Source organism: Gekko japonicus, unplaced genomic scaffold, assembly GCF_001447785.1.
Source record: "Gekko japonicus isolate JY-2015 unplaced genomic scaffold, Gekko_japonicus_V1.1 scaffold20, whole genome shotgun sequence".
NCBI lineage: Eukaryota > Metazoa > Chordata > Lepidosauria > Squamata > Gekkonidae > Gekko > Gekko japonicus.
In genome coordinates, this window is record NW_015169172.1 from 2,767,851 (window position 1) to 2,793,353 (window position 25,503).

The 25,503-nt window shown below is 42.2% G+C and overlaps 1 protein-coding gene across 3 annotated transcripts in view; it reads right to left on the reverse strand.

Annotated features, from left to right (window-relative positions):
* Nucleotides 1-25,503, reverse strand: part of PDE4B (phosphodiesterase 4B) — a 405,335-nt gene that overhangs the window by 317,530 nt on the left and 62,302 nt on the right. The window contains exon 1 of one of the 3 annotated variants that reach the window (XM_015415811.1): nt 14,345-14,580. The exons of the other annotated variants lie outside the window; for them this stretch is intronic. Coding sequence (XP_015271297.1) covers nt 14,345-14,580 — 236 coding nt within the window. Of the gene's footprint in view, nt 1-14,344; nt 14,581-25,503 lie in introns of those variants that run through there. 3 annotated transcript variants of the gene reach the window in all.

Below are 25,503 nucleotides of genomic sequence, written 5' to 3' on the forward strand. Positions count from 1 at the left end.
AATAAGTTATGCTAATGAGCTCCTGCACCTCTTTTTCTACAAAATGACCCCTGGCTATTGTGAATGACATTTTAAGTATGCATCACTAGATGTAGACCCCATAGAGTTTATGAAAGGCCAAATTTTAATTCAGTCATAGGAATTAGCCAGTACTGCCATTCATTTATGAAGCGCAATTAAATCTTTACCAGGAAATCAGTTTACAATGCAGAAAACTTGAATGAACAAAAATGTGCACTCATTCTAAAACTTTGGGGACATGCAACACTGGTTTCTACATTATGCATCACTTACAGCAAGTTTGATTTTGAAAATATTTTTTTCAAGGAGAACACTTGTCTTTAAGGCCCCATAAATTTTGCTCAATCCATTAAATATGTCTTCAGCACTAATGAGCATCAGAACTTTGACATTATAGAAAAGGCTTGATTTGATAAAGAAGTTTTGACTATCATCCAGCAAAGAATCCCTTGTACTCAGCATGGAAGTCTGACCCATTTATCTAGATGCCTGAATATCAACATTTAATCGCAGAACTGGATTTTATGAGGTCAGCACAAGCTATTAATGTTGCTTATTTCATCTGGTTTTTGCAAAGCCTCAGTTTCCCAGGCACAAACCTAGTATCATCACTGTATCGTAAGCACATTACCACCATATTGATCTTGATCTTCCACAAGAGGACACTGGATTTAATGACAAAGCTTTTGCAGAAGTTTTCGTTGGAAAATTGGTACATTGAGTGAATGGGTCATATTCACCTAATCATATCATTCACCTATTTTTTTAAAAAAACATGGTATGTAAAAAGATGTTATGGATGGGGTAGAGTTGCTCTCAAGCTTTCTTCTTCTCCTCATATCATTAATTATTGTCACAACAACCCTGTGAGGTAGGTAAAGCTAAGATCACCCATTAAGTTCACCCATGGCAGAGTGGGGATTCAAATCTGAGTCTCCTGGTATACTTTGCACACCATATTTTTTCTTTTGCTCTTATCTGTTAACCTTTAAATCTTATATAAGATAAATGGGTACCTGCCCTAGGCGGCAGGGGGCACCCACCTCCTGGTTCCGGGCCAGGAGTGTTGGCAGCGGCGACGGAGACGGTAGCGACAACAACAATGGTGGTGGCAGTGGAGTTCCTGACCGGACCTGACGAAGGTGGAGCCACGGTGGTGTGAGCGCAGGACGGTACAGTACAGCAGGAGCCGGAAGGACGCAAGCCGGAAGCTGCAGCTGGAGGGCAGTCGCACACAAAGGAAAAACATCGAGCCGCCTGAGGTAGTGCCGGTCAGCCGAGGACGCCAGCATACCCCGCCGGAAAGAAGAGAGAACGCGCCGCCAACAAGGGTGTCAGTAGGGAAGTCCCCCCCCCCCCTAAAAAATCTGTGGCCCTAGGTAGGTTAACTACTGCGACTATACCAGTAGCAGCACATTGTAAACCGCTCTGAGACCCATTAGGGGTCATGCAATGTAAATAAATTAATAAATAAATATCAATTTTAATACAGGAGAAAAAATGCCTATGAATGCAAAATTACTTCTCATTCAGTAGTAAAAACAGCACATTTGATTAGTTAGCATCTGTTATTTGGAAGTTCCTGCTTTAGAGAGATCTAATTTCCCCATGATAAACTGATATTCTTTTCTGAAGACACAAAGGTACATAGCAAATCAAAGCACAGATAATCCCAGCTAGAAAATGCCACTGAAATGACAGTCAACAAGCAACCTGAGAAAGCAGAGTACAAAGTGGTCAGCTCAGCTGTATATGTTGGAATTTTCATCATAGCCCTTCAAATGCAATCTTTTCCTAATCTTGCCTTGAATTGGTAAAAGTTTTTTGATCAACCTGTACCTTGTCCCCAAATACTATATACTATAGTACTATATTAAAAAGCATTGAGACTGATCTCAATGGTCCAGTAATTCAGGTTACATTTAATACTGGTTAAAGAAAAATTTACATCTAATATTGGTTGTCAAGATTTAAACAGATGAACAGCACTTTAATAGTATTTATTTGGAAATTTAGGAAATGATTGTTATAACAGCACTCTGAGACACTTGAATGAAAAAGCACTGAAGATCTCTTCATAACAAGCAGCATCGCATTCTACTCATCACTGAACATTCTTCACCTACTTTTCAATATGATTCTCTTCCTTTCTTTTTAAAACTGAAGTTCTGTCACTACCATTGAGGAAATTATACATCAGTATTTGAAGTTAAACAGCAACATCTACTATGATAATATGAAAAAACCAAAAGATTCACAACTAAATCAATGAACCAGTAGACAATTTGAGGACAGATTTGTCAACTAAGGCTGTGGACACACGGCAAGCTTATCCCGATTTGTTCCCACTATAGATTTGATCGGGGATATTTTGGGGGGGGGGTTGGGATGACCATACATCCCTCCCTGAACTGCTTGCATCACACAATGAGGCTCCGGGCACCATACAGATAGCTGTGCTTGGGCGGCACGGCTTGTTTGTTTTTTTAAAAAAAATTGGCTTCGCACATTCGCATATACACATAGCTGAATCACCGCTCCCACTGGGATTCGCTGTACTCCCTTGTTCTTGCAGGTTTCCCCCCCAACAGCAAACAAAATTAACCAGCGACATACAACTGAATGCTGGAGTCTATATGTGCGCTTGAACATTTATACATTGAATTTATTCAGTGCAGGATTGCTCATGCACACAACGATGGAAGCTTGTAAAAAAAAAAACATTGTAAGAAGGACATTCAGATGACTTAATCGGGATCATTGCAAGAAATGGCTGTCCAGATCGGCGAAATCATGGATTCAAAGCACAAATATCCATAAAGTACTTGATTTTCCAGGTGTAGGAAAACTCGCTAGCGATCCAGGAGGACTGTGCAAGTGAACCCACTTCGGTGTGGGAGACAGATGCAGGCATCTGATCAGCAACTTAAAATGCGAGAGGGAACAGCAGTGAAACCTGATCAAAATGACTGTGTGACCACAGCCTAATGGGGTGATACCTTTCTTTCATTTATTAGCTTCATTGACCAGAGGTCTTAAGCCAAAGGGGTGATACCTGTGGAACATCCATGCGGCAGAATACAGAATGTTGAAGAAAAACAAAAGGTGAGATGCCTGTTGCCTTCACGCCTTTCTTGTGTACTTCCCAGAGGCTTTTGGATAGAAGGAACTATCGGACTATTGCTTTGATACAGTAGGGTTCTTCTTATATTCAGAGACTATAAGAATAGTTCTGTTGGTTCAGACCAACAAGACAATACCATCCAATATCCTATTTCCCACAATGACCAGTCAAATGTTATGTGGGAACCGGCAGGCAGGGCATGAAGGCTATAGCCCTTCCCCACTATTGATTCCCAAACAAATGCTATTTAGTAGCATATTGCCTCTGGATTTCAACAAGCATTTAACTGTCATGACTACTATCCATTCAGATAGGCATCCAAGAATTTGGTTAACTCCCCTTTTCATGCATATCTTTGTTTATACTTTCTCATTTGTATAATTGTCATAGATGGGGGTCCATTTCCTTAAGCACGGACACAGAGTCTGGGGCTGTAGCACCCTCCAGGGTGGGCTTCTGTTCACTGCTGGCCAACTGGCTGGCAGGGGAAATCCCTCCCCAACAGCAGTATCAGGTGACATGCCGATGTCACCCAGAATTGACCTAGGCATGTCAGTGACATCGAGGGGTGACACTGTTTTTTCAGCAAAACTCTATGGTTTTAAGGGTGATTTTATCATAGAGTTTTGTTCAAAAAACCCCAATATGCTGACATCACTTATGTTGACAAGCAATATCATTTTTGGTGATATCAGTATGATGAGGGCATTCTCCCCATCCCCCTGCTGGCATCTTGAAGAGACCTGGCAAGCTTATGTGGGGCTGCTCCCTTGGCTGGTGGCCTCCAGCAAGCTCAGCTGCTGACAAGCCACATTCATCCTTACCACCTTCTTCAGCAGCCTTGCTGCCACTGGCTCTTGAGGCCAGTCCATTGCTGTGGTGTACTTGGATTCCCCAGCTGTCTTGGGTTCTGTGGGAAGTTGGAGGGATGCCGTGTTGCCACCAGCCCCTGTTCCTGTAAGGCTCCTCTTGCTGCACCTGGCATGGGGACTCCTCCAAACATGGCAGTAAGTGCAGGAGCAGAGGCACCAACCCCAAACACATAGCAAACAGTACAGAATGATAATTTTCTACACCCCTTTTCAACATCCTGCATTATGGTCAACAAGATCTGTTTCATCAACAAGAAATTCGCCATTATGAGGATAATTATGGATGTTCTAGAATACTACGAAGAACATCTGGAGAAAGAGCTAATGTTAACGTTTTTGGACGCGGAAAAAGCGTTCGACAATCTGTTGTGGGATTGTCGTGGGACTTTATTAGATGCTGCGGACCTTTGTCAAGAATTCTACAACACAGTTAGAGCTATATACAAACAACAATATGCAAAAGTAATAATAAATGGAGATGTGACGGAAACGTTAGAGATCCAGAAAGGAACCAGGCAGGGTTGTCCGTTGTCACTGTTACTTTTTGTTTATGCAATAGAATCACTTAATGAGGACGTAAGAAGAAATAAGCAAATAGAGGGCTTGAAGGTGAAAGGAGAGGAATTTAAGTTGCAGGCATTTGCTGACGACCTGGTGTTTATAATAGGGAATCCCAAAGACTCTATAGATGAAATTATGGCCAGGTTGCGGGACTAAAAATTAATTATAAAAAATCTAAAATCATAGTAAAGAATTGTTTCCCAAGCACGACAGAAAAAATTCAAGAGTCGTCCAAGATGGAAATAGTTAAAAAAGTAAAATATTTAGGAATTAACATGACAAATAAATGCAATTCTTTGGTTGAGGGAAATTACACGAAGCTATTGAAGGAGATTAGATTGGATTTGCAGAAATGGAATGTTATCCCATTATCTTTCATGGGTAGAATAGCGTTGGTCAAGATGAATGTACTACCTAGATTTCTGTATTTAGCACAAAGTATACCAGTGTTAAAAAAACAAAACTTTTTTGAAGATCTAAACAAAATTACTAGACAATTTATATGGCAGCATAAGAAATCTAGAATAAAATAGAAGGTGCTCCAAGATAGAAAAGAGAGAGGAGGAATGAGTGTTCCCAACTGGTACATTTACTATCAAGCGGCTGCCCTAGTATGGATAAAGGAATGGGTAAGTCTTGAAAATACAAGACTCCTAGCGTTAGAAGGACACGATCTCAGTATGGGATGGCACGCTTATGTATGGTATGGGAAAGATAAGATCCACTCAAATTTTGGCAGACACACATTAAGAGGGTCTCTAAACAAAATATGGGCTAAAATTAAAGGAATCTGGTACAGGAAAACCCCAAGATAGGTTGCCCCATTGGAAGCCTTTATTAAACCATCAATAATAACATCGAATCTAAGAGAAAGCTACCAAACACTATTAAACAAAAATAATGTGCTAAAAACAGAAGAAAAACTGAGACAGGAAAATAATTTGTCATGGTGGGAGCAGATAACATTACGAGACAGATTCAAGAAAGATATGATAAGAGGTTTTGAGGATCAAAACAATGAATTAGACAAAATATGGCTGTCCTCAAATGATAAATTAGTCCAGAAATTGTATAATTTATTATTAAATGATTTCGAGCAGGACGAAGATGTTAAATCTGTAATGATCACTTGGATGTAGGGGAAATAGGTGAAGAAAAGTGGGCAAGCATGTGGAAATCTGTTAAATATATGAAAGCGATAGCATACAAAGAAAATGTGTATAAGATGTTTCACAGATGGCACTGGGCGCCTGATAAGTTAGCCAAATCCTATAAGGGGTATTCAAATAAGTGCTGGAAATGCAAAGTGTGTAAGGGGACCTTCTATCATATGTGGTGGGAATGTAGTAAGACACAAAGATTCTGGAGAATGGTGAGGGAAGTGCTCCAAGAAAGTCTGGGCAAAAATGTGGCACTAAAACCGGAAATATATCTGTTAAATATGATCCCGAAAGAATATAGCAAGCAGGATGCATACATAATTAGCTATGTTATAACGGCAGCCAGACTGTTAATAGCTCGACAGTGGAAGACAGAAGGATTACCTACAAGGGAAGATCTGCTAAATAAAATACTAGAACTAGCCAGAATGGATGACTTAAGTTTAAAGCTACAAAATAAGAACGAGAAGGTACATAAAAAGAGATGGGATAGTGTGTATAAGTGGGTAGAAGAACAGATAGAAATGTAATAGAAATGTAATACCACCAATTTGTAACTTAAACATTCGGAGAAGAATGACTCTGACATGTAAAGTAACCAAAGTTGATGAAACGTAGTTATGTATAACTTTCTTTTTAAACAATAAAAACTTAAACCCCCCAAAAAAGAAAGAAATTCGCCATAACTAAATCCTGAGCACATTTAGCACTTAATTCTATGGAGTTAACTCTGACAGCACAAGTTCAGGACTGGTTGTCTAGGTGTCAGAAGACAAAAGTAGCAATTAGAATCAAGTTAACAATAGATTGGGACATTTTATACCTATTACATTTTTATCCAGGCCTTCATTCAAGGAGTTCAGGGCGGCACACATGGTTATATCATCCTCCATTTTATTCTCACAACAGTCCTGTAAAGCAGGTTAGGCTTAGAATACATGCATGGCTGGCCCAAGATCAACCAGTAAGGTTCATGGCAGAGTAAAGATTTGAACCTGGATCTTTCCAGTCCTAGTCTGAGACTTTAACCACTACACTACCTCTACACTACCTCCAACGTTCCCTCTAAGCTGTGGAGTCTTGTGAGCAAAAATTCTACTTTATGAGCTATTGGCATTAAAGTTGTGAGCGAGCGATTTGGCTACTGCATAAATCAGTTTGCTCTGGAACCATCCCTTCCTGAGCGAAGACACAAATGTGTGAGCTGGAGGCTGAAAAACTGTGAGCTAACTCACACTAACTCAGTTTAGAGGGAACACTGACTACCTCTCCCTGATCTTTTTTTTTGCCCCCTATAGGGGATTTTTAAAATTTGCATTTTCTATAAACTACAAACTATAACAACTACAACGAAAATCAGGGCAGGGAACGACATACTATGGGGGAAAGTAAAGAAAACCCACTAAAAACCCAAGAGATGGTGGTCATACAAACTGCGTAGCAAATTTAGCTTATAGCACATAAGTCAGTTCAAATTAATTGAATGTGGTCATCTGACATTCAATTTATACTAATAATATGACTTTAAACACCTCTATTTCTGACTTCTAAAAAGCAATATAAGACTTAAAACAATACGTTTTAAGAGCTTTCAGAGTATAATAACATCTTATTTTTTATACTTTGGCTTTCTCAACTGATAGCTTATCTTCAGGGCAGCTGCCCCTAATTTAGAGTCTGAGTCCTCGTCTGAAGTTGCCGCTTCTCCTTCTTCTTCACTGCCTTTGATGCTGCCCTCTTTCTCAGCCTCAACCTCTCCTGATGGATGACTATGTGGATGCAGAAGTTCTCGTGCCTTTTCAACAGAGTCAAATTTTTCTTTCCTATCCATAAATTTGAAGATTGTACCTTCGGGTACTAACCATCTGTAGGGGATGTTTTTCTTTTGTAAAATTATCACTAAGTCTCTGTACTTCCTCCTCTTCCTTCTTATTTCAAATGGGATGTCCTGTAATACTTTTATTTCTTTGTCTTTGATCTTCAAGGTAGATCCATTTTTCGCTTTGAGAATTTGATCTCTCACTTGTCTTCTAGAGAATCTTATAATCACTTCCCCAGGCAGATTATTTTTTCTTGTAAATTCTGGATATGATCTGTAGATCATATCTATTTCGCTTTGTAAAATGTGCCATAGGTCCTGCATCACACATAGTCTGTTTCAGATTCTCAGATTTTTCTCCAGGAACACCTTGAAATCTTTATAGCTTGCTCTCTCCATTTGTAACTGTAAAAGTTGAGACGCCTCCATTGATCTATTTTTCCCCATCACCTGTAGTTGTTTTTTAAGCTTTTTAGTGTTGGTATCCCCTTCTTTTACTTCAGTTTTATCTGTTTTTTGGCTATTTCAGTCAATTGCAATTGCTGTGCATTGAATTTGCTGTGCAGTGCTGTCACTTGTTCCAGCAGGGGTCGCAATGCTTCCATCAGCATCATTTGTAACTCCATAGTCGTGTCCTGTCTAGGGGCAGGACTTGCTGGACCAGCAGTTCCGGCAAGAAATTTTGGGTTTACTTGTTTGTCTTTCTCATCCTTTCTCGTGGGCGGAGTGTTTACACATTCTCCAAGTTATCACAGTCTCTGGTTCTCCCAGCTCAGCTTGGTAAGCTCTTAACTGCTTTTATTTTCAGTCTCTCTTGCTTCAATGGTCCACCCACCCCTTTTACTTAAACACAAAGTTCGCTTAGGGGTTTTTTTTCTTACCGAGGGAGAGTCCCCCCCCTCACTTTTAAAGGGTGGGTTTCCGCTTAATTTTTTGGTGATTCTTGCTTAAACTCCAACTCACATTTCAACACTGGATCCACTTTTCTTTGCAAATTGCTCAGCCACCAAACGCTTGCTCCGGTGTGCGCTTCTAATTCCCATTCGGAGGCTCCATGATGTGACCTTCGGGGCATTGAGAAAGCCCCCCTTTGCCGGCAGGGTAGCCAGAGGAAGAGGCTCCGGGGTGGCACAGACAATCACACCCCCTCCTTACCGCGGGCTCTGGCAGTCCTCTCCCTGAGAATCGGGAGAAGCAACCGCCATGGCGAACACCAAAACTGGAAGCCCCCTCTCCCTGATCTTTTATTAGAAGAGAGACAATTCCTTTTATTAGACAAAGCAATTGCTGAAATCCTGCATTAATAACTAACACGCAGATAGTAGAAAGTGCTATCTAGTCACAGCCAACTGTGGTTTTCAAGACAAGAGACATTTGGAGGTAGTTAACCATTGCCAACCTCAGTGTAACATCCTTCGACCTCCTTGGGAGTCTCCCATCCAAGTACTAACCAGGGTATACAGGGTAACCCTGTATAGCTTCTGAAATCTGATGAGATCGGGCTAGCTGGGGCCATCCAGGTGAAGGCAACTAACAAAAGGAATACAAAAGATAAAGGCTATTGGTAATCTGGCTTCAACCACTGCTCTGCAGAACAAAACACAAGAAGTTTTGAACAAAGGTTGCATTAATTAGATTATGAATAGTCTGTTGTTGCCTTTTTTAAAAAATGCAAATAAGCCATGAATCTCAAAGCTGTCCCTCCAAGGCTATGTATATAAGCTTTTTAAAGAGCTGGAGTTGGTATTATAGTGCTATCATTGTCTATACTATATACATTCATGTTTTTACTACTCTGCCTTGGTCTGACAAAACAGGTTTTGCTCAAAGTATTATAGAATCAAATCACATTCAATCTGCACTAGCAGCATCACTACAAAGTTGACTGGTCCAACACACAATGGTGAGGATTCATTCTTTATTAATTTATATAAATGTTCTTTCTAAAACAGTATTCTGTCAAGGAAACCAATTTAGGGCCTCTTGGAAACTTACTGTAAAAAAAAAAATACTAAGAGAAAACAACTAAGAGAAGGCCCTTGATCTCACTGCTGTCAGTTTTCTATATGAAATGTAACATGTGTATCTGTAAATGTTATAGAACAAACTTTGAGTCCAGTGGCACCTTTAAGACCAAAAATGTTTTATTCATGGTATAAGCTTTCATGTGCAAGCACACTTCATCAGATGTTATAGTGGGGGGGGGGGCATACTGCTTTAGATAACCCACATCTTGTCCAGTCGATTTCACCACTATACTGACTTCTATGAGACCAAGGGAAGCCGCCTGAATTACAAAAATGGATTAAACAGGTTAATGAAATGCTACTCAGCCCACACATTATAGGTCCCTGCCACACGGCAGGGAAAACACCAGTCAAAGTGCGGCCAATTAGAGCCGCACCGAAATAGAGACGCTGCGGGCGGGATCCCACGGATCCCATGAGCTGCGCGCCATTGCTTCCCGGCACGATCAGATGCTGGGGAGGAAGAGATGAGTGGGAGGGGGAGGCTGCCGAACTGCGCATGTGTGAGCATGCACAGCTCAGCCAGGGGCTGGCGATCCCACGGCTAGCCGTGATGCGGACCTACCGGATGAACCACCTAGGTAGGTGGTTCATGTTTGCTGCGGTGCTGTCGGGGGAAGGGCCGGATCCGGAACGGGCCCGCAACACTTCCCAGATGTTGCGGTGGGATCGCGCCCGTTTGCTGCGCCCCCGATCCGGCCCACTCCTGACCCAAAACCCCTCGTGAGAACAGGGCCATAGTTTCTCAGTTATTGCTACCAATTGGGGGTTTGGGCTAGCTCATTCAGCTTCAGAAAATTGCAATCTGTATACCACCTTTGTCACAGAGTTTTTAAGACAGAGCAAAGGAAGCAAAGAGAATCATTATTATAGCAGCAAACCTGGAAATAAATGCAGAAAACAATAGGTACAAAGCATTAATCAAGGGACTTCTAAGAAGAGCATAGACATCTTCAGCATAGAGGTCCTACACAAGTGTATTTCCACATCCAAAAGTAGGCTCAGAGCTGTGGCCAACAATGTAGCCAGTGTTAACAGTATTAACAGATATGCAATGCAGGTATTTACATACCTCCTTATCAAACCACAACCCAACTGATATATATTTCTACAGGATGGCATGTAACTCTCTAGATTTCAAAAATAAACAAGGCAATAAAAAGTGATACAAGTCTTCTGTGAGTCCTGTGCAGTTATTATCAGCAACTGTGTCATTTAATAGATTTGGCACACATAGGCTGCAATCATACACACTAAATAATCCACTTTCAAACCACTTTCAATGCACTTTCCAACTGGATTTTACTGCATCTAGCATTCGCTCCGTTGTTTTACCAAACCCACACTGGAACAGAAAAAGATGTGGCTCAAAACCACATTCAAATACCCTGGGCCAACACCATACTGACTGCAGAGTCACCCCTGAATGACCATAAAATGGCCATAAATCTATGCAGAGAGTACTATAAAACTGAGAGATCAAAGGAAGTAAAATCAGCATGCAGTGTGCAGGCTACCATAAAATCCGACAATCAAAGAAAGTGGCATGCAATGTAGAGAGGCATTTCTGTTCCAACATGGGCTTGGCAAAATAGCAAATGCTAGATGCAGGATGGGCCTGTGTGAACTGGCAAAATCCAGTTGGAAAGTGCATTGAAAGTGGATTGAAATGGCTTATTTAGTGTGTGTGATCGCAGCCACAGAGAACTTTTAAAAAAGAGTAATGCTTTTCTCCAACAAAGGCAAATTCAGATCTTATTCAATGAGGAGTAAATGTAGGTAGATTCTTTCAACCTTCATTCTTGTTGTGTTAGATCCGAGACAACTGTAGATAACTAAGTTTTCTTGTGGCTACTGGTAACCCTTACTAAGGACAAGATGGATTGTTCTTCAACGGGTAAGGGGAGCTTGGTACTTAGTAAAATACATCAGATTGTTTTCCCTGAAGCTACAGACTTTGCTGCTATGAAGGCAAAACCTTCATTGAACAAAATCTGAACTCTTATGTTTCTAACAGAACCCTACAGCATACATCTAAGTAGTTTATAAGCCACAATCTTCCTGCATTTTGTTCTGATTGGTCTGGCAAGGCAATGTGATCTAATTTGTAGACATGTGACTTCAGAAGTCACTAGGCTTGGAAATAATACAAATGGTTACAGAACACAGTGGCATACTAATTACTTAGTTAAGGCAAGCTAATCAGGGCCATCTAAAATGAAAGACAAAACCATTTTTCTGATCATGGGTACATGCTTCTGAAAAGGACTCAGTATGATTCACTAGTCAACCCTTGGGACTGCCTCTCCTGTTATACAACCCCCCCCCCCCCAGCATTATGCTTGGCTGATAAAAACCTGCTGGTGGTCCCTGGCCTGAGGGATATCTGGCTGTCCTCAACCCGTTCTTTGTAAACAATTTTTTTCTACAAATTGTATCATGAAAATATAAATTAAACTGTGGGGGAAAACATAGGGAGGCCAAAAGAACAATACTGTTCTCTGTTGTTTTATCCAAAACTGCAATTTTCTAAAAATAAGAGAAGTAACCCCCATTGTTTATTTATTAGGTTCAATCCAATGAATTCAAGGGACAGATATTCAAAAGCCTATGCATATACCAAGCCATGGTTGTATATTAAATATGTATATACTAAACATGGTACATCAATTAAAGAGCATCACAGAGAACCAAACTGCATTGATCCCAGTTTTTCCTGTCTGTATCAAACGATGGATGGTTCCATGACACAATGGAGTCTCCACCAGAGGACAGGAAGAGCACCTCAAAGCAGGGTCTTGGGGGATTTTTGCACTCATGGGGCTGCAGCTCCATATACGAAAAGGAACAGAAGTAGCTTCATGGGTCCCAGACAACACACTGGTTACTAGAGCCAGGGGGTCAAATGCACACTATTCTAAGTTAATAGTATCCTCCTTGTTGAAGATATCCTTATTCACATAGGTAAACCCCATGAAGTCTACAGTGCTTCCTAAAATAAAATAGTCTGAGCATATAGCTGAATCAAAAGTAAGAACATCTAGGTAGTCCTCAAACTGCCATTACGAATGTGTTTACCATTTTTTAACATGTTTGGTTTCCTCTAATAAATAGGAAACCATTAATAAAAAGTTTACTGCATTTATTTCTCATCTGAATTGAAATGGTCAATCACCCTGGCCTTTTTGGACAGTATGAACAGAAAACAAATGGGTAACTTTGCTGTCCTAATTCTATCTATATTTACATAAATATTGCAATTAAGTATATCAGCACAAATATATATGTTGGGTTATTTTCGTGACCGCTGTCTCCTGCTTCTTCCAATAAACCATGTGTACTGTTTAATGTCTTTATCCATACCCGGTGACAGAAGAAATTAACCATAGCTCACTGCAGAGCTGGAAAACACCTGACAAAGATTTTAGGAGAGTGAAATAAACATGTAGTAAACTTCTAATCACAAGATGCAATAAATTTTAAGACATATTTCATACTGGGCTAGTTAATCTACACACTGAAGGACACATCTCAAGATAATATGTTACGAAAAGCTATCTGAAATGCATATTAGACTATCAGAATACAATCCTTAACTGATATACTGGCTTTAATATTTGGTCATATGGCAACAGTTTTTCACCTCCCCATGTTATTTTATTGGTCAAACAGATTTAAATAAACTGCATGGCTGCTCATTCACTAGAGATAAATAACACTGAGACAGAAAGTGAAAGCTCATTTTTGCAAAGTTCTTATTTTAGTGCCACATTGAGGTTTTTCTACCTAAATATTTTAAATGAAATCTACTACACTGTAAATAGATGGGAAACCAAAAGTGCAATCATATGATGAGTTACACCCTTTCAAGTACATTGAAGTCAATGGGTTTAAAAGGGCATATCCCTGTGAAAGAAGCAAAAATAAATAAATAAATGGCAATTTCAGTAGTAGCAGAGCACCCACTCTATATCTATATACAATTCCCTCTCATCTCTCACTGTTCATACCTCCCTAGCTTATAATGTTAGAAGTCAACAAATGTATGCTGTAAGGATAGGAAACACTTTTCAAAAGAATCAAGTTACAAAATATTTGAGAATATAATATATGTTGCCATCTAAAAATGCTGGACTGGGAAATATACCCATGAAAAACATACTGAGTTCATGTAGAGAAAAATCACAGTAAAACTAATTCAATCAAAGCCTGTTTCTTTGACTAACCCTTTATTACTTGATTCACCTGAATTAACATAGTAATTTCCAGTTTATTTGCAGCGACAGTCAACTTTAGACCAAAATCAGCTGTAACAACACAAATGGCTGACAGACCAAAAATAGCTAGTTTAAGGAATCTAGCTGCTAGCTGGATTTTTTCTTCAAGTCCCTTTGTGAGAGGCATATTTTGCCCCACATTCAAAAGGCAGTCATGTCAAAATTCTAGCAAATCACCATTGTTTATATTTGAGTGCAAGTTTCCCAAACCAATCATTTCCTGCTTCATCTTCATATTAGTGTTGATTTTAAAATAAAAAGCTCACTCTTTGGGAAGTAATCTTAAAAAACAACAATATTTTCTAAGGCAATAACTCAATTTCCCCTGAAACAGCAAAATTACATAAATAAGCACTATTTGATTACTGAGGAGGTATTATGAATAGATCATGTTTTCTGTCCTATAAAGTGTAAAAAAAAACCCAAAACAAAGCTGCACACATCCTTTTGAAAACATATTAATACCAAGGTCATCTATCTTACCATGTATGTGCCACTGTGAAACGCCGACGTTGACGGATGCTTTTATTCACCAGCAACTTTCTGAAAAAGCATGGAGAGTTCCTTGGAGAACTGCGGGGGGAAATTTTCGGAGAGGTGGGTCTGTTCCCTGGGACTCGGGGAAGCTCAAGTTCTAAATGCATTTGTTCTTTGAAAGTCTTTATGTAAATCTCTGAATCCGGAGCAGTGAGTTCCTTGGAAGAATCTTTTGCTGTCATAGCTTGGATGTTATGTTAGCTTTCTCATTCAAAAATCACAACAATAGCACAGCCCGAAGACATTGCTGCAGAGTCAAATGCTGATAAATTAACAAACTCTGTGTGGTCATTCATCAAGATTAGGTCTGGATGAAAAGCTGCCTAAAAGAACAGCAGCATAATCGAAGAACAGATAAGTCAATCCTGTCAGAAAGAGCTTTATCAGTCCTTGCTTTCCCTCTGAAAATGCGCCAAAGTGCTTTCTGTGTCAGTAGCCTCCTTGTGGATGTGGTTTGTCTGCAAGCTACATGGTGACACTCACTGAATTCATTCAGCTGCATATCCCTCCTCATGAAAAATTCATCAGGGCTCCCGATCAAGTCCTTTCCCATATAACCTTATGCTTAAAATACCTGATCAACAGAAATCGGTGTCTTCCTGACTAATCAAAAGTGCACAGTTTCTATGCCTATTACAAAACCCAGAGAAAAAAAGCTCACTGAAATGCAGCATGCTCCATTTCAGAGTCTTCATTCAGAATTATTTGTTCAGCCCACACAGCAGTTGCTCCACCTACACTATGCTTATTGGTTCAACTTATTCTGACAAGTGGACTCCAGTTAGCCCTTCCTTGTACTGTACATAAAGAGTGCTACAATACCATATTAAATTAATTGCACTGGTTCAAAACAGTTCATGCACTCATGCCAAGAGATTCCAGTTCTGTCATTCTAAACAAAGGCAAGCCTGGGACTGAGTATATTATTAGAACAAGAAATACAAATAGTCACAAAAGCTCTGATTTCAATAACAAAATTTTAAAAATTCTGGTACATAAAACAGGGGGAAAAATCCCCAGCAACTAATTAGCTACAGCTTTGTTAAACCATGCCTTCTATTAAAGTTAAAGTGAATACTGGGAAGTGGCAATCATTCTCCTGTGGAAAACTGGAAGGGCAATGTAGGAACACATACATTTTTCTTAACGACTAATCAAACTTTAAACATGAGCAGGATTAAAATAATGCCAATTCTAAAATCTGACATTTGCGTAGACAGCCGGAAAACACAGCCAGAGGGGGGTTAAAAAGGCCTCCACTTTATTGAATGTGACTTGCAAGCAGCTGATGGGTGACTGCACAGCTAATGCCATTGCTTTTTAAATCTGGGCTTTCTCCTAAAAGAGGGAACATGCAGGCATGACACTTGCCTGCTAATGGCAAGGAAACTCCTGGTAATTGTTGATGATGCCTGTTGATGCTAATGTGGACAGCAGGCAGAAGCAGGCTGGTAAAAGGGGGGGGTGGCAATCTTCATCACCTTGTAGTGATGTCACTTCTGGCACAACTCGGAAGTGCTGGCATCACACTATGTTCCTCTAGCACTTAGCCCCAAACTGTATGAAGTTTCTGGGTGAGTGCTGGGGCACTGCCCTGGTGTAATGCCACGCTTCGGGGTCAGGGTGGAAGTGACATCATCATGCAGCAATAAAGATCGCTCCCCCAGTAGTAAATACCCACCTCCCCCTATCTCCCCCTAATCTCCCACTGGTTGCCACTGGGTGAAAATGGAGAAACTCTGACAGAGGACAGAGAGAAAGCAGGAAGGCTCAATACCTATTTTGCCTCAGTTTTTTTCCTTGAAGAAGAGAACATGTTCTGTATTCTTGATACTTTGGGGGGGGCAACAGTGGGAGGGCTTCTAGTGTCCTGGCCCCACTGGTGGACCTCCTGATGGCACCTTTTTCCCCCCTCCTGATGGCACCTGGTATTTTTGACCACTGTGTGACAGAGTGTTGGACTGGATGGGCCATTGTCCTGATCCAACATTGGCTTCTCTTGTGTTCTTAACAGGCTCATCTAGAAATGGTAATAGGCAACTCACAGCATCTGGGCTGTTGGTTGACATGGACAGAGAGGCAGTTGAGAAGCACCTGGCAGCACTGAATAAGTACGAATTCCCAGGGCCAGATGGTATGCATCCAAGAGCGCTCAAAGAACTTTATAGAGAGCTTGGAGAGCCTTTGTCCATTATCTTCCAGCCCTCTTGGAGGATGGGAGACATGCCACAAGACTGGAGGAGGGCAGATGTTATCCCAGTTTTCAAAAAAAGGGAGGACTACAGGCCAGTCAGTCTGCCCTCTGTCCCAGGAAAAATACTGGAGCAGATTTTAAAGGGATCAATCTGTGAGCATCTAAAGGACAACTTGGTGATCTGGAGAAGTCAGCACACATTTGTCCCCAACAGGTCCTGCCAGATGAACCTCATTTCTTTCTTTGATCAAGTGACAAGCTTACTGGATTGAGGGAATGCTGTTGATGTTGTTTACCTGGATTTCAGTAAAGCATTTGACAGGGTTCCCCATGATGTTCTGATGGGTAAACTAGAGGACTGTGGACTAGACTCCAGGATAGTTAGGTGGATAGGGAACTGGTTGGAGAACCACACTCAGAGAGCAGTTGTCAACGGCATTTCATCTGAATGGAGGGAGATGTCCAGTGGGGTGCCAAAGAGCTCGGTTCTGGGCCCGGTACTTTTCAATATTTTTCTAAATGATCTGAATGAGGGTGTGGAGGGACTACTCGTTAAATTTGCAGATAACACTAAATTGGGAGCAGCAGCGAACACACCAGAAGATAGAAATAGAATTCAACAAGATCTGAACATGCTGGAAAAATGGGCGGATGTGAACAAGATGCAATTTAACAAGGATAAGTGCTGAGTTCTACATCTGGGTAACAAAAATGAGGAAAACGCATTCTGGATGGGGTGGGGGATACACTTCTGAGTAGCAGTGTGTGTGAACAAGATCTTGGGGTAAGGGTGGACCAAAAGTTAGATATGAGCAGCCAGTGTGATGCAGTGACAAAAAAAGGCTAATGCAATCTTGGGGTGTATCAAAGGAGGCATAACATCCAAATCACAAGATGTCATAGTCCTGCTGTAAACTGCTTTGGTCAGGCAACACCTGGAGTATTTTGTGCAGTTCTGGAGGCCTTACTTCAAAAAGGACATGGACAGAATGGATCACAGACAGAGGAGAGTGACGAGGATGATTGGGGGCCTATGAGGAAAGGCTGAGGGACTTGGGAATGTTTAGTCTGGAGAAGAGGAGGTTGGGGGGGACATGACTGCTCTCTTTAAGCATTTGAAGGGCTATCACTTAGAGGAGGGCAGGGAGCTGTTTCTGTTGGCAGCAGAGAATAAGACTTGCAATAATGGGCTTAAATTAAGGTTGGGAAGGTACCGGCTAGATATCAGGAAAAAACGTTTTTACAGTAAGAGTTGTGCAACAGTGGAATCAGCTGCCTAGGAAGGTTGTGAGCTCCCCTTCACTGGCAATCTTTAAGCTGCGGCTACACAAATACCTTTCCAACTCTGTGATACTATGATTCTATGCCAGGCAACCCTAGGGAAATGTATAATACCTGGTAGTCTTTAATCACTCTCTTTACTTTTTTGACAATGTTCTACCTCTAATTCTACTAGCCACAACACTGCTCATTTGCAGTGGAAGGACTATGTTCCTAAACAATTTAATGTGCATTTATTTGCTTTTTTCAGTTATAGTTGACTTACAAGTCAGGTTAGAAGAGTGGTTTCCAAAATAATTTAGGCCACCCCACCTTGGTTCCATAAACTCATCCCCATTTCCTACCTGTCATGTCTCAGAGCCTTCCCCCCACTTGACTCAGCCCAAGACAGAGCCTTCCCCTGACTTGACCTAGCCCAAGATGGGCAAGTCCTACCCACAACAGCCTCCTGTTCACCTCTTTTCAGAGGCTTGGCATTTGTAAGAGGGTGAGAAGAGGCTCAGAAGTTGCAGCCTGGAAGTGGCAGTGAAGGGAGGCTGAACCATGCCAGCAACAGCAACTGAGGTTCAGCAGGGAATGCTGGAGACATTATTGGCCGGTACTGCTTGTTGGGCAGCCTGAAAGGACCCAGGCCAACCAGCTCAAAGGACAACTGAGTCGGAGGATGTGGCAGTGATTGTAGGAGCACAGCCTCAGAGCCTTGAGGGCCCTATTGTGGTCCCAGGCAAGGGGAACAAGGGGGAAGAGAACAAAGTTATGCAGCTAGGCCGGGCCAGGAAAGGGAGGGAGTAGACTGAATGAGCCAGGGACTGGCCAGATTATGGGAAAAAAACAGTTGGGAGGAAAGAAGCTGACAGTTGGGACAAAGGAAATCAGGTCTACTTAGGCTTTTATGCCTTTTAGGGCAGGAGGGTGTGTGGCAGGGGTACACTATAAAAGAGTCACTCCCACAGAAGACGAGGAAGGATATACAGGCTGGGCTCAGGGCAGAAGCCAAGAATGATAACATCCAGAGAGACAACCTGGTGGAAGGAGAGTGAAAATCCCCCCCCCCCGGTCTATCTGCAAAACCGGAGAGGCTCAAGGGGAAAGGAGAGCATATCTGCCCAGCTTCCCTTCCTGTCTCCAGCCAGCCTGGGCTGGCTGGAGACAGGAAGGGGAGCCCAGCAGACATGCCTGGCTTCCCTGTGCGATCTGCTCTGAGTGTCCCGCAGCAAGAAGGTCGCACAGGGAAGCCAGGCTTTTAAATCCCCCCCCCCAGTCTCTCCGCAAAAGTGGAAAGGCTCAGGGAGAAAGGGGGGATTTAACCCCCTTCCCAAGTCTGCTACCACAGAAGGATTGGTGGACCTATCAGGAAGGTGGACAATAACATGACACCTCCAGTAGGGCACAGGGGACCTCATACCACCTTTCTCTTCTAGCTCAAACAGGCCAGAAAATTGGTATAGCTCATAGTGGCCCATTTGACTAGAGTTAACTTTGAAATAAACATAGAGATAACAAATTTGGCCATAATAAGATTGACCTGATTTCTTTGCAACTTCAGATTCATTTCATTCAACTTTACAAATAGTTCTGATAAACAAACACTGTCATGCCCAGGAGCCATTTCCTGCCAGAGTGCCCTAGAGCAGCACTCCAGCAGTAATGAGTCCAGGCCCCGCTCCCTACTGAGGGGGGAGAATTAAATGCCTAGCTTCCCTGCGCAGGAAGCCAGGGAAGCTAGTGGAGGTGAAGGTATCCCAGCTGAGCTATTCAAAGTCTTAAAAGAGGATGCTGTTAAAGTGCTGCACTCAATTTGCCAGCAAATTTGGAAAACGCAACAGTGGCCACAGGATTGGAAAAGGTCAGTATACATTCCAATCCCAAAGAAGGGCAATTCCAAGGAATGTTCAAACTATCACACAATTGCACTCATATCACATGCTAGCAAGGTCATGCTCAAGATCCTACAAGCTAGGCTTCAACAGTACATGGATAGAGAACTGTCAGAAGTACAAGGTGGGTTTCGAAGAGGTAGAGGAGCTAGAGATCAAATTGCCAACATTCGCTGGATTATGGAGAAAGCAAGGGAGTACCAGGAAAACATCTACTTCTGCTTCATTGGCTATTCTAAAGCCATTGATTGTGTGGATCACAACAAACTATGGCAAGTCCTTAAAGAGATGGGAGTACCAGACCACGTCACATGTCTCCTGAGAAACCTGTATAAGGGTCAAGAAGCAACAGTTAGAACCGGATACGGAACAACTGATTGGTTTAGCATATGAAAAGGATTACAAGAAGGATGTATATTGTCATCCTGCTTATTTAATTTATATGCAGAGTACGTTATGCAAAATGCCAGAGTGGATGAATCACAAACCGGAATTAAGATTGCCGGGAAAAACATCAACAACCTCAGATATGAAGACAATGCCACTCTAATGGAAGAAAGTGAAGAGGATCTAAAGAGCCTCTTGCTAAGGATAAAACAGAAGAGCACAAACGTTGGCTTGAAACTCAACATCAAAAAAATTAAGATCATGGCATCCGGCCCCATCACTCCTTGGCAAATAGAAGGGGAAGTCATGGAAGCAGTGACAGACTTCAAATTCCTGAGATCCAAGATCACTGCAGGCAGTGACTGCAGCCATGAAATTAAGAGACGCCTGCTCCTTGGGAGAAAAGCTATGGCAAACTTAGACAGCATAATAAAAAGTAGAGACATCACCCTGCCAACAAAAGTCAGTATAGTCAAAACAATGGTATTGCCAGTAGTAATGTATGGCTGTGAGAGTTGGACTATAAGGAAGGCCAAGCACCAATGAATAGATGCTTTTGAATTATGGTGCTGGAGAAGAAATCAACCCTGACTGTACCCTGGAAGGCCAGATACTGAAGCTAAAGCCCAAATACTTTGGCCACCAAATGAGAAGGGAGCACTCACTGGAGACGACCCTTATACTGGGAAAGATTGAAGGTAAAGAAAAAGGGGACAGCAAAGGATTATCAATGCAACAAACATGAAATTAAACAAACTCTGGAGAACAGCAGAAGACAGGAGGGCCTGGCATGACGTGATCCATGGGGTTGTGAACAGTTGGACTCAACTGTGCGACTGAACAACAACAATTTTACATTACTTTTGTAATATATTTTGATGCAGAACATTTCTTGTTGTTACAACTGTTAAAGTAATTAAAGAACATAAATTACTCCCAAGATGTCAAGATAATAACTTTGAGGATGTTTTTTAAAGTTACTTTCTACTATACTTTGAAAATGCCAGAGAGCAAATCAACAAATTGTGTGATTACTTGGATGGGAAACCTCCTTGAAATACCAGAGGCGGGAGGCAAAGGGCAGGCTTTATTCAGCCACCTCTCTGAATATCCTCCGGGTCCCCAGTAGGGGTCAGTCACCAAAGGCTGCCATGACTTCCAGGTGCACACACACTCACCATGTGCACGTGCACACACACGCATGCACATTCAAAAAATACAACCCCCCCAATTGCATGATTACAGCAAATGCACCAGAGTACATTTGATAAGACCACTATAAGATCATTACATTATCAGATTATTAGCAAGTCCCTGTCGGAGGGGTGGTTCCCCGAGGCACTCAAGGAAGCGATGGTCCACCCTCTCCTGAAAAAGCCAATGCTGGATCCAGCGGAATTGGCCAGCTATCAGCCGGTGTCCAATTTGCCCTATTTGGGCAAACTGATTGAGAGGGCGGTGGCGACGCAGCTGCAGGGTTCTCTAGATGACACTTCTGCCTTTGACCCATTCCAGTCTGGCTTTCGCCCAGGGCATGGGATGGAGACTGTGCTGGTTGCCCTTACTGATGACCTCCGTAGACATCTGGATCAAGGCGGTGTGGCGGCGCTGTTGTTGCTAGACCTGTCGGCCACATCTGATACAGTCGACCACCAGCTGCTTGCCCACTGCCTTGCTGATGTGGGGATTCAGGGGCTCGCCCTTCAGAGGCTTGTCTCTTTTCTCCAAGGCCAGGGACAGAGGGTTGGGCTAGGGGAGCAGCAATCCCGGAGGCACCTGCTTGAATGTGGAGTGCCTCAGGGGGCAGTACTCTCCCCAATGCTATTTAACATATACATGCACCCCCTCGCCCAGATTGTCCAGAGGTATGGGCTTGGGTGTCATCAATATGCCGATGACACCCAGCTCTATCTGATGTTGGGCAGTTAGTCAGACTCCGACCCAGAAGATCTTCACCGGGCTTTACAGGCCGTATCTGGGTGGCTCAGGCTGAGCCGGCTGAAGCTGAACCCGCCGAAGACAGAGGTCCTGTGCCTGGGTCGGGGTGGTATGGCTTTCAAGCAAGGGAACCTTTACCTTTACCTTTAGGGCCTGTAAGACAGAGCTCTTCTGCCAGGCCTTCGAGTAGGAGCCGCCACCGCCCCTACCACCAATGTGTGACTGCAGAGCAGTTCCGCCGGGTTGGGCTGACTGGCCACCTGAACATCGTGGCCCATGGCATCCCCCTCGTTGATCCCAATGTGATGTGCAATAGGGAGTGAGTATGTTAGTCGCAATGATCCTGTGAGTCGTCCACTTTTGCTTAAATTGTTTTAACCTGTATTTTATTGCACTGTGTGCCTTAATTGTTTTTAATTTGTGGTATTGTATTACATTTGTGTCTTGTAAGCCGCCCTGAGCTCACGTGCGGGGAGGGCGGGGTATAAACGAAATAAAATAAAATAAATTACATGCATAATTAAGCTGTATCCAGACTAGAGGGTCAGCAGATCTTGCAATCTGGAGAGAGAATTTGTTGTTGTTGTTCAGTCGCACAGTCGAGTCCGACTCTTCGCGACCCCATGGATCATCTCCCGCCAGGCCCTCCTGTCTTCCGCCGTCCTCTGAAGTTGGCTCAATTTCATGTTCGTTGCATCGATGACACTGTCTAACCATCTCATCCTTTGCCGTCCCCGTCTTCTTTGACCTTCAATCTTTCCCAGCATCAGGGTCTTCTCCAGTGAGTGCTCCCTTCTCATTTGGTGGCCAAAGTATTTGAGCTTCAGTTTCATTATCTGGCCTTCCAGGGAACAGTCAGGGTTGATTTCTTTTAGGATTGACTGATTTGATTTTTTTGCAGTCCAAGGGACTCTCAAGAGTCTTCTCCAGCACCATAGTTCAAAAGAATCTATTATTCGGCGCTCGGCCTTCCTTATAGTCCAACTCTCGCAGCCATACATGACTACTGGGAATACCATTGCTTTGACCATGCGGACTATTGTTGGCAGGGTGATGTCTCTACTTTTTATCATGCTGTTTAGGTTCGCCATCGCTTTCCTCCCAAGGAGCAGGCGTCTTTTAATTTCATGGCTGCAGTCACCGTCTGCGGTGCATATCCGGTTCTAACTGTTGCTTCTTGACCCTTATACAGGTTTCTCAAGAGACATGTGAGGTGGTCTGGTACTCCCATCTCTTTAAGGACCTGCCATAGTTTGTTGTGATCCACACAGTCAAAGGCTTTAGCATAGTCAATGAAGCAGAAGTAGATGTTTTTCTGGTACTCTCTTGCTTTCTCCATAATCCAGCGAATGTTGGCAATTTGATCTCTAGTTCCTCTACCTCTTCGAAACCCAGCTTGTACTTCTGGCAGTTCTCTATCCACGTACTGTTGAAGCCTAGCTTGTAGGATCTTGAGCATGACCTTGCTAGCGTCATTGATCTAGCCTCCATCCCCCCATCCTGAAATGCGTGTGGACTTCATGTAATACCTGGACCTTCAGGATGCAGAAGCGGCTAAGAGGAATGTTGTCACCCTTTCTCATGCAAATAGATCCTATGTTACTTCATGAATGATATTATTTCATTCATGATTTATGAGATTGAATGGGGAAAGATTGTGGGGGTAGAAGGCAGGGCAGCCTTACAAGTTTTAGCCGAGCCCGGAGATATTTTTTCAGGTCTTGGGCCTGAACAGGACTGTGCAAAGGCTTATGTAAGAAATGCTTGGATTCTGCATTTTAAGAGACCACTGCTGCACTCCTCTATACATGTGACTGGGAATAAGCCCCACTAAACATAATAGACCTTTGTTCTGAGTAAACTGCATAGGACAGAACTGCAGTCTCGGTGTTCTACCATGACTTGCAACTGAGTAGGGATGTCAGCCTCCATGTGCAACCTGGGGATCCCCTGGAATTACACTTCATCTCCAGACTACAGGGATCAGTTCCCCTGGAGAAAATGGATGCTTTGGAGGGTGGACTCTATGGCATTTACCTTGGTGAGGTCCCTGTCCTCCACAGGCTCCATCCTCAAATCTCCCACTTTCCCATGCTGAATCTGGCAACCTTATCCCCCATCCCCCACCAGTGGCCAGAGGGGACCTGGCAACCCTACAAACTAAGACAGTAAGTTAGTAACAACAAGGGTACAAAATTTATTCTCAGTAAATGCTCCACGTCATCTCTAGATGATAGACTGATCAAAGTATATTATGCAAAACTTCTATATTAGAGGCCAACATTAAATATTTAAAAATAATGTAGTCTTTGCATTTTAACAGCCTCTGCCTTTTTTATTTTGGAATATGGCTGTATTTCCTGAGGTTTAGCAATATGATAGGTTGTTTAATTGAAATAATTTGAAGAAAATAGCCAATTTTTGAAACATTCATATTTTATTTCATTCCATAATTCAACAAAAACAAATATGAATTCTATTAAAGAATCTCAGCATTATAAGTTTTCTATCAGCTTGGTCTAAGTCATACTATAATGGCAGGGCACAGTATAACTGTAGAACGTTTTGCACACTTGCTGGAAAAGGATAGGAGGTTTGGCTGATTCTTTCTTTACAACTCTGATGGCATAGTAATTGGGAGCTTCTCCAGAAGGTACATTCCGTGAAAACACATTATTTGGATAAAATTAGTTACAAAGCTCTTTTTTCTGTCACTTAGGTCATTGTACCATCTAAAGGGATTAACAACAATGAGTCAAACCCATAGGAAGAAAAGAAAACTTCATGTAACAGATGTTAGGAAACTGTATCTTCTTAGCACGATATACTTTAAATCTTAAAAGATAATACTAACCCTGTCAACCAGTTAACTAAAAAAGGCAACTTCAAACAAATTACAGATAAACTGGTCCTTGCCTCCCTCCCCACAGTGACACAAAAGGGAAACTTTGGGAATTTCCATTTAATAAATGTCTTTCTTTCTTTCTTTCTTTCTTTCTTTCTTTCTTTCTTTCTTTCTTTCTTTCTTTCTTTCTTTCTTTCTTTCTTTCTTTCTTTCTTTCTTTCTTTCTTTCTTGTAATATCAGAAATAGCTACTTATAGTTAATACTTAGAGGCATTATGGGTTGCAAACAGGCAGCCTGGGACCAGCTCCTGTACGCTTTATATTATCTGGGTTGTCTTCAACAAGTCAACTCATTCTCAGTTCAAGCCCTTCATTTGTACAATGGCAATGCTAATACCCTAACTCACAAAATTAGCATGTTAATGAAAAATACTGAACTTGGCATGGTTGGGCAGCAACCATTTTGGAATTATTGAAATTTCTGGATGGTCTTCAAGGGCAGCCCAACACAGAGCACATTGCAATAATTCCTAACATGGAAGTGAGTGTGGCAAAGTGGCCAAACCTATCCATTCCAGTAGTG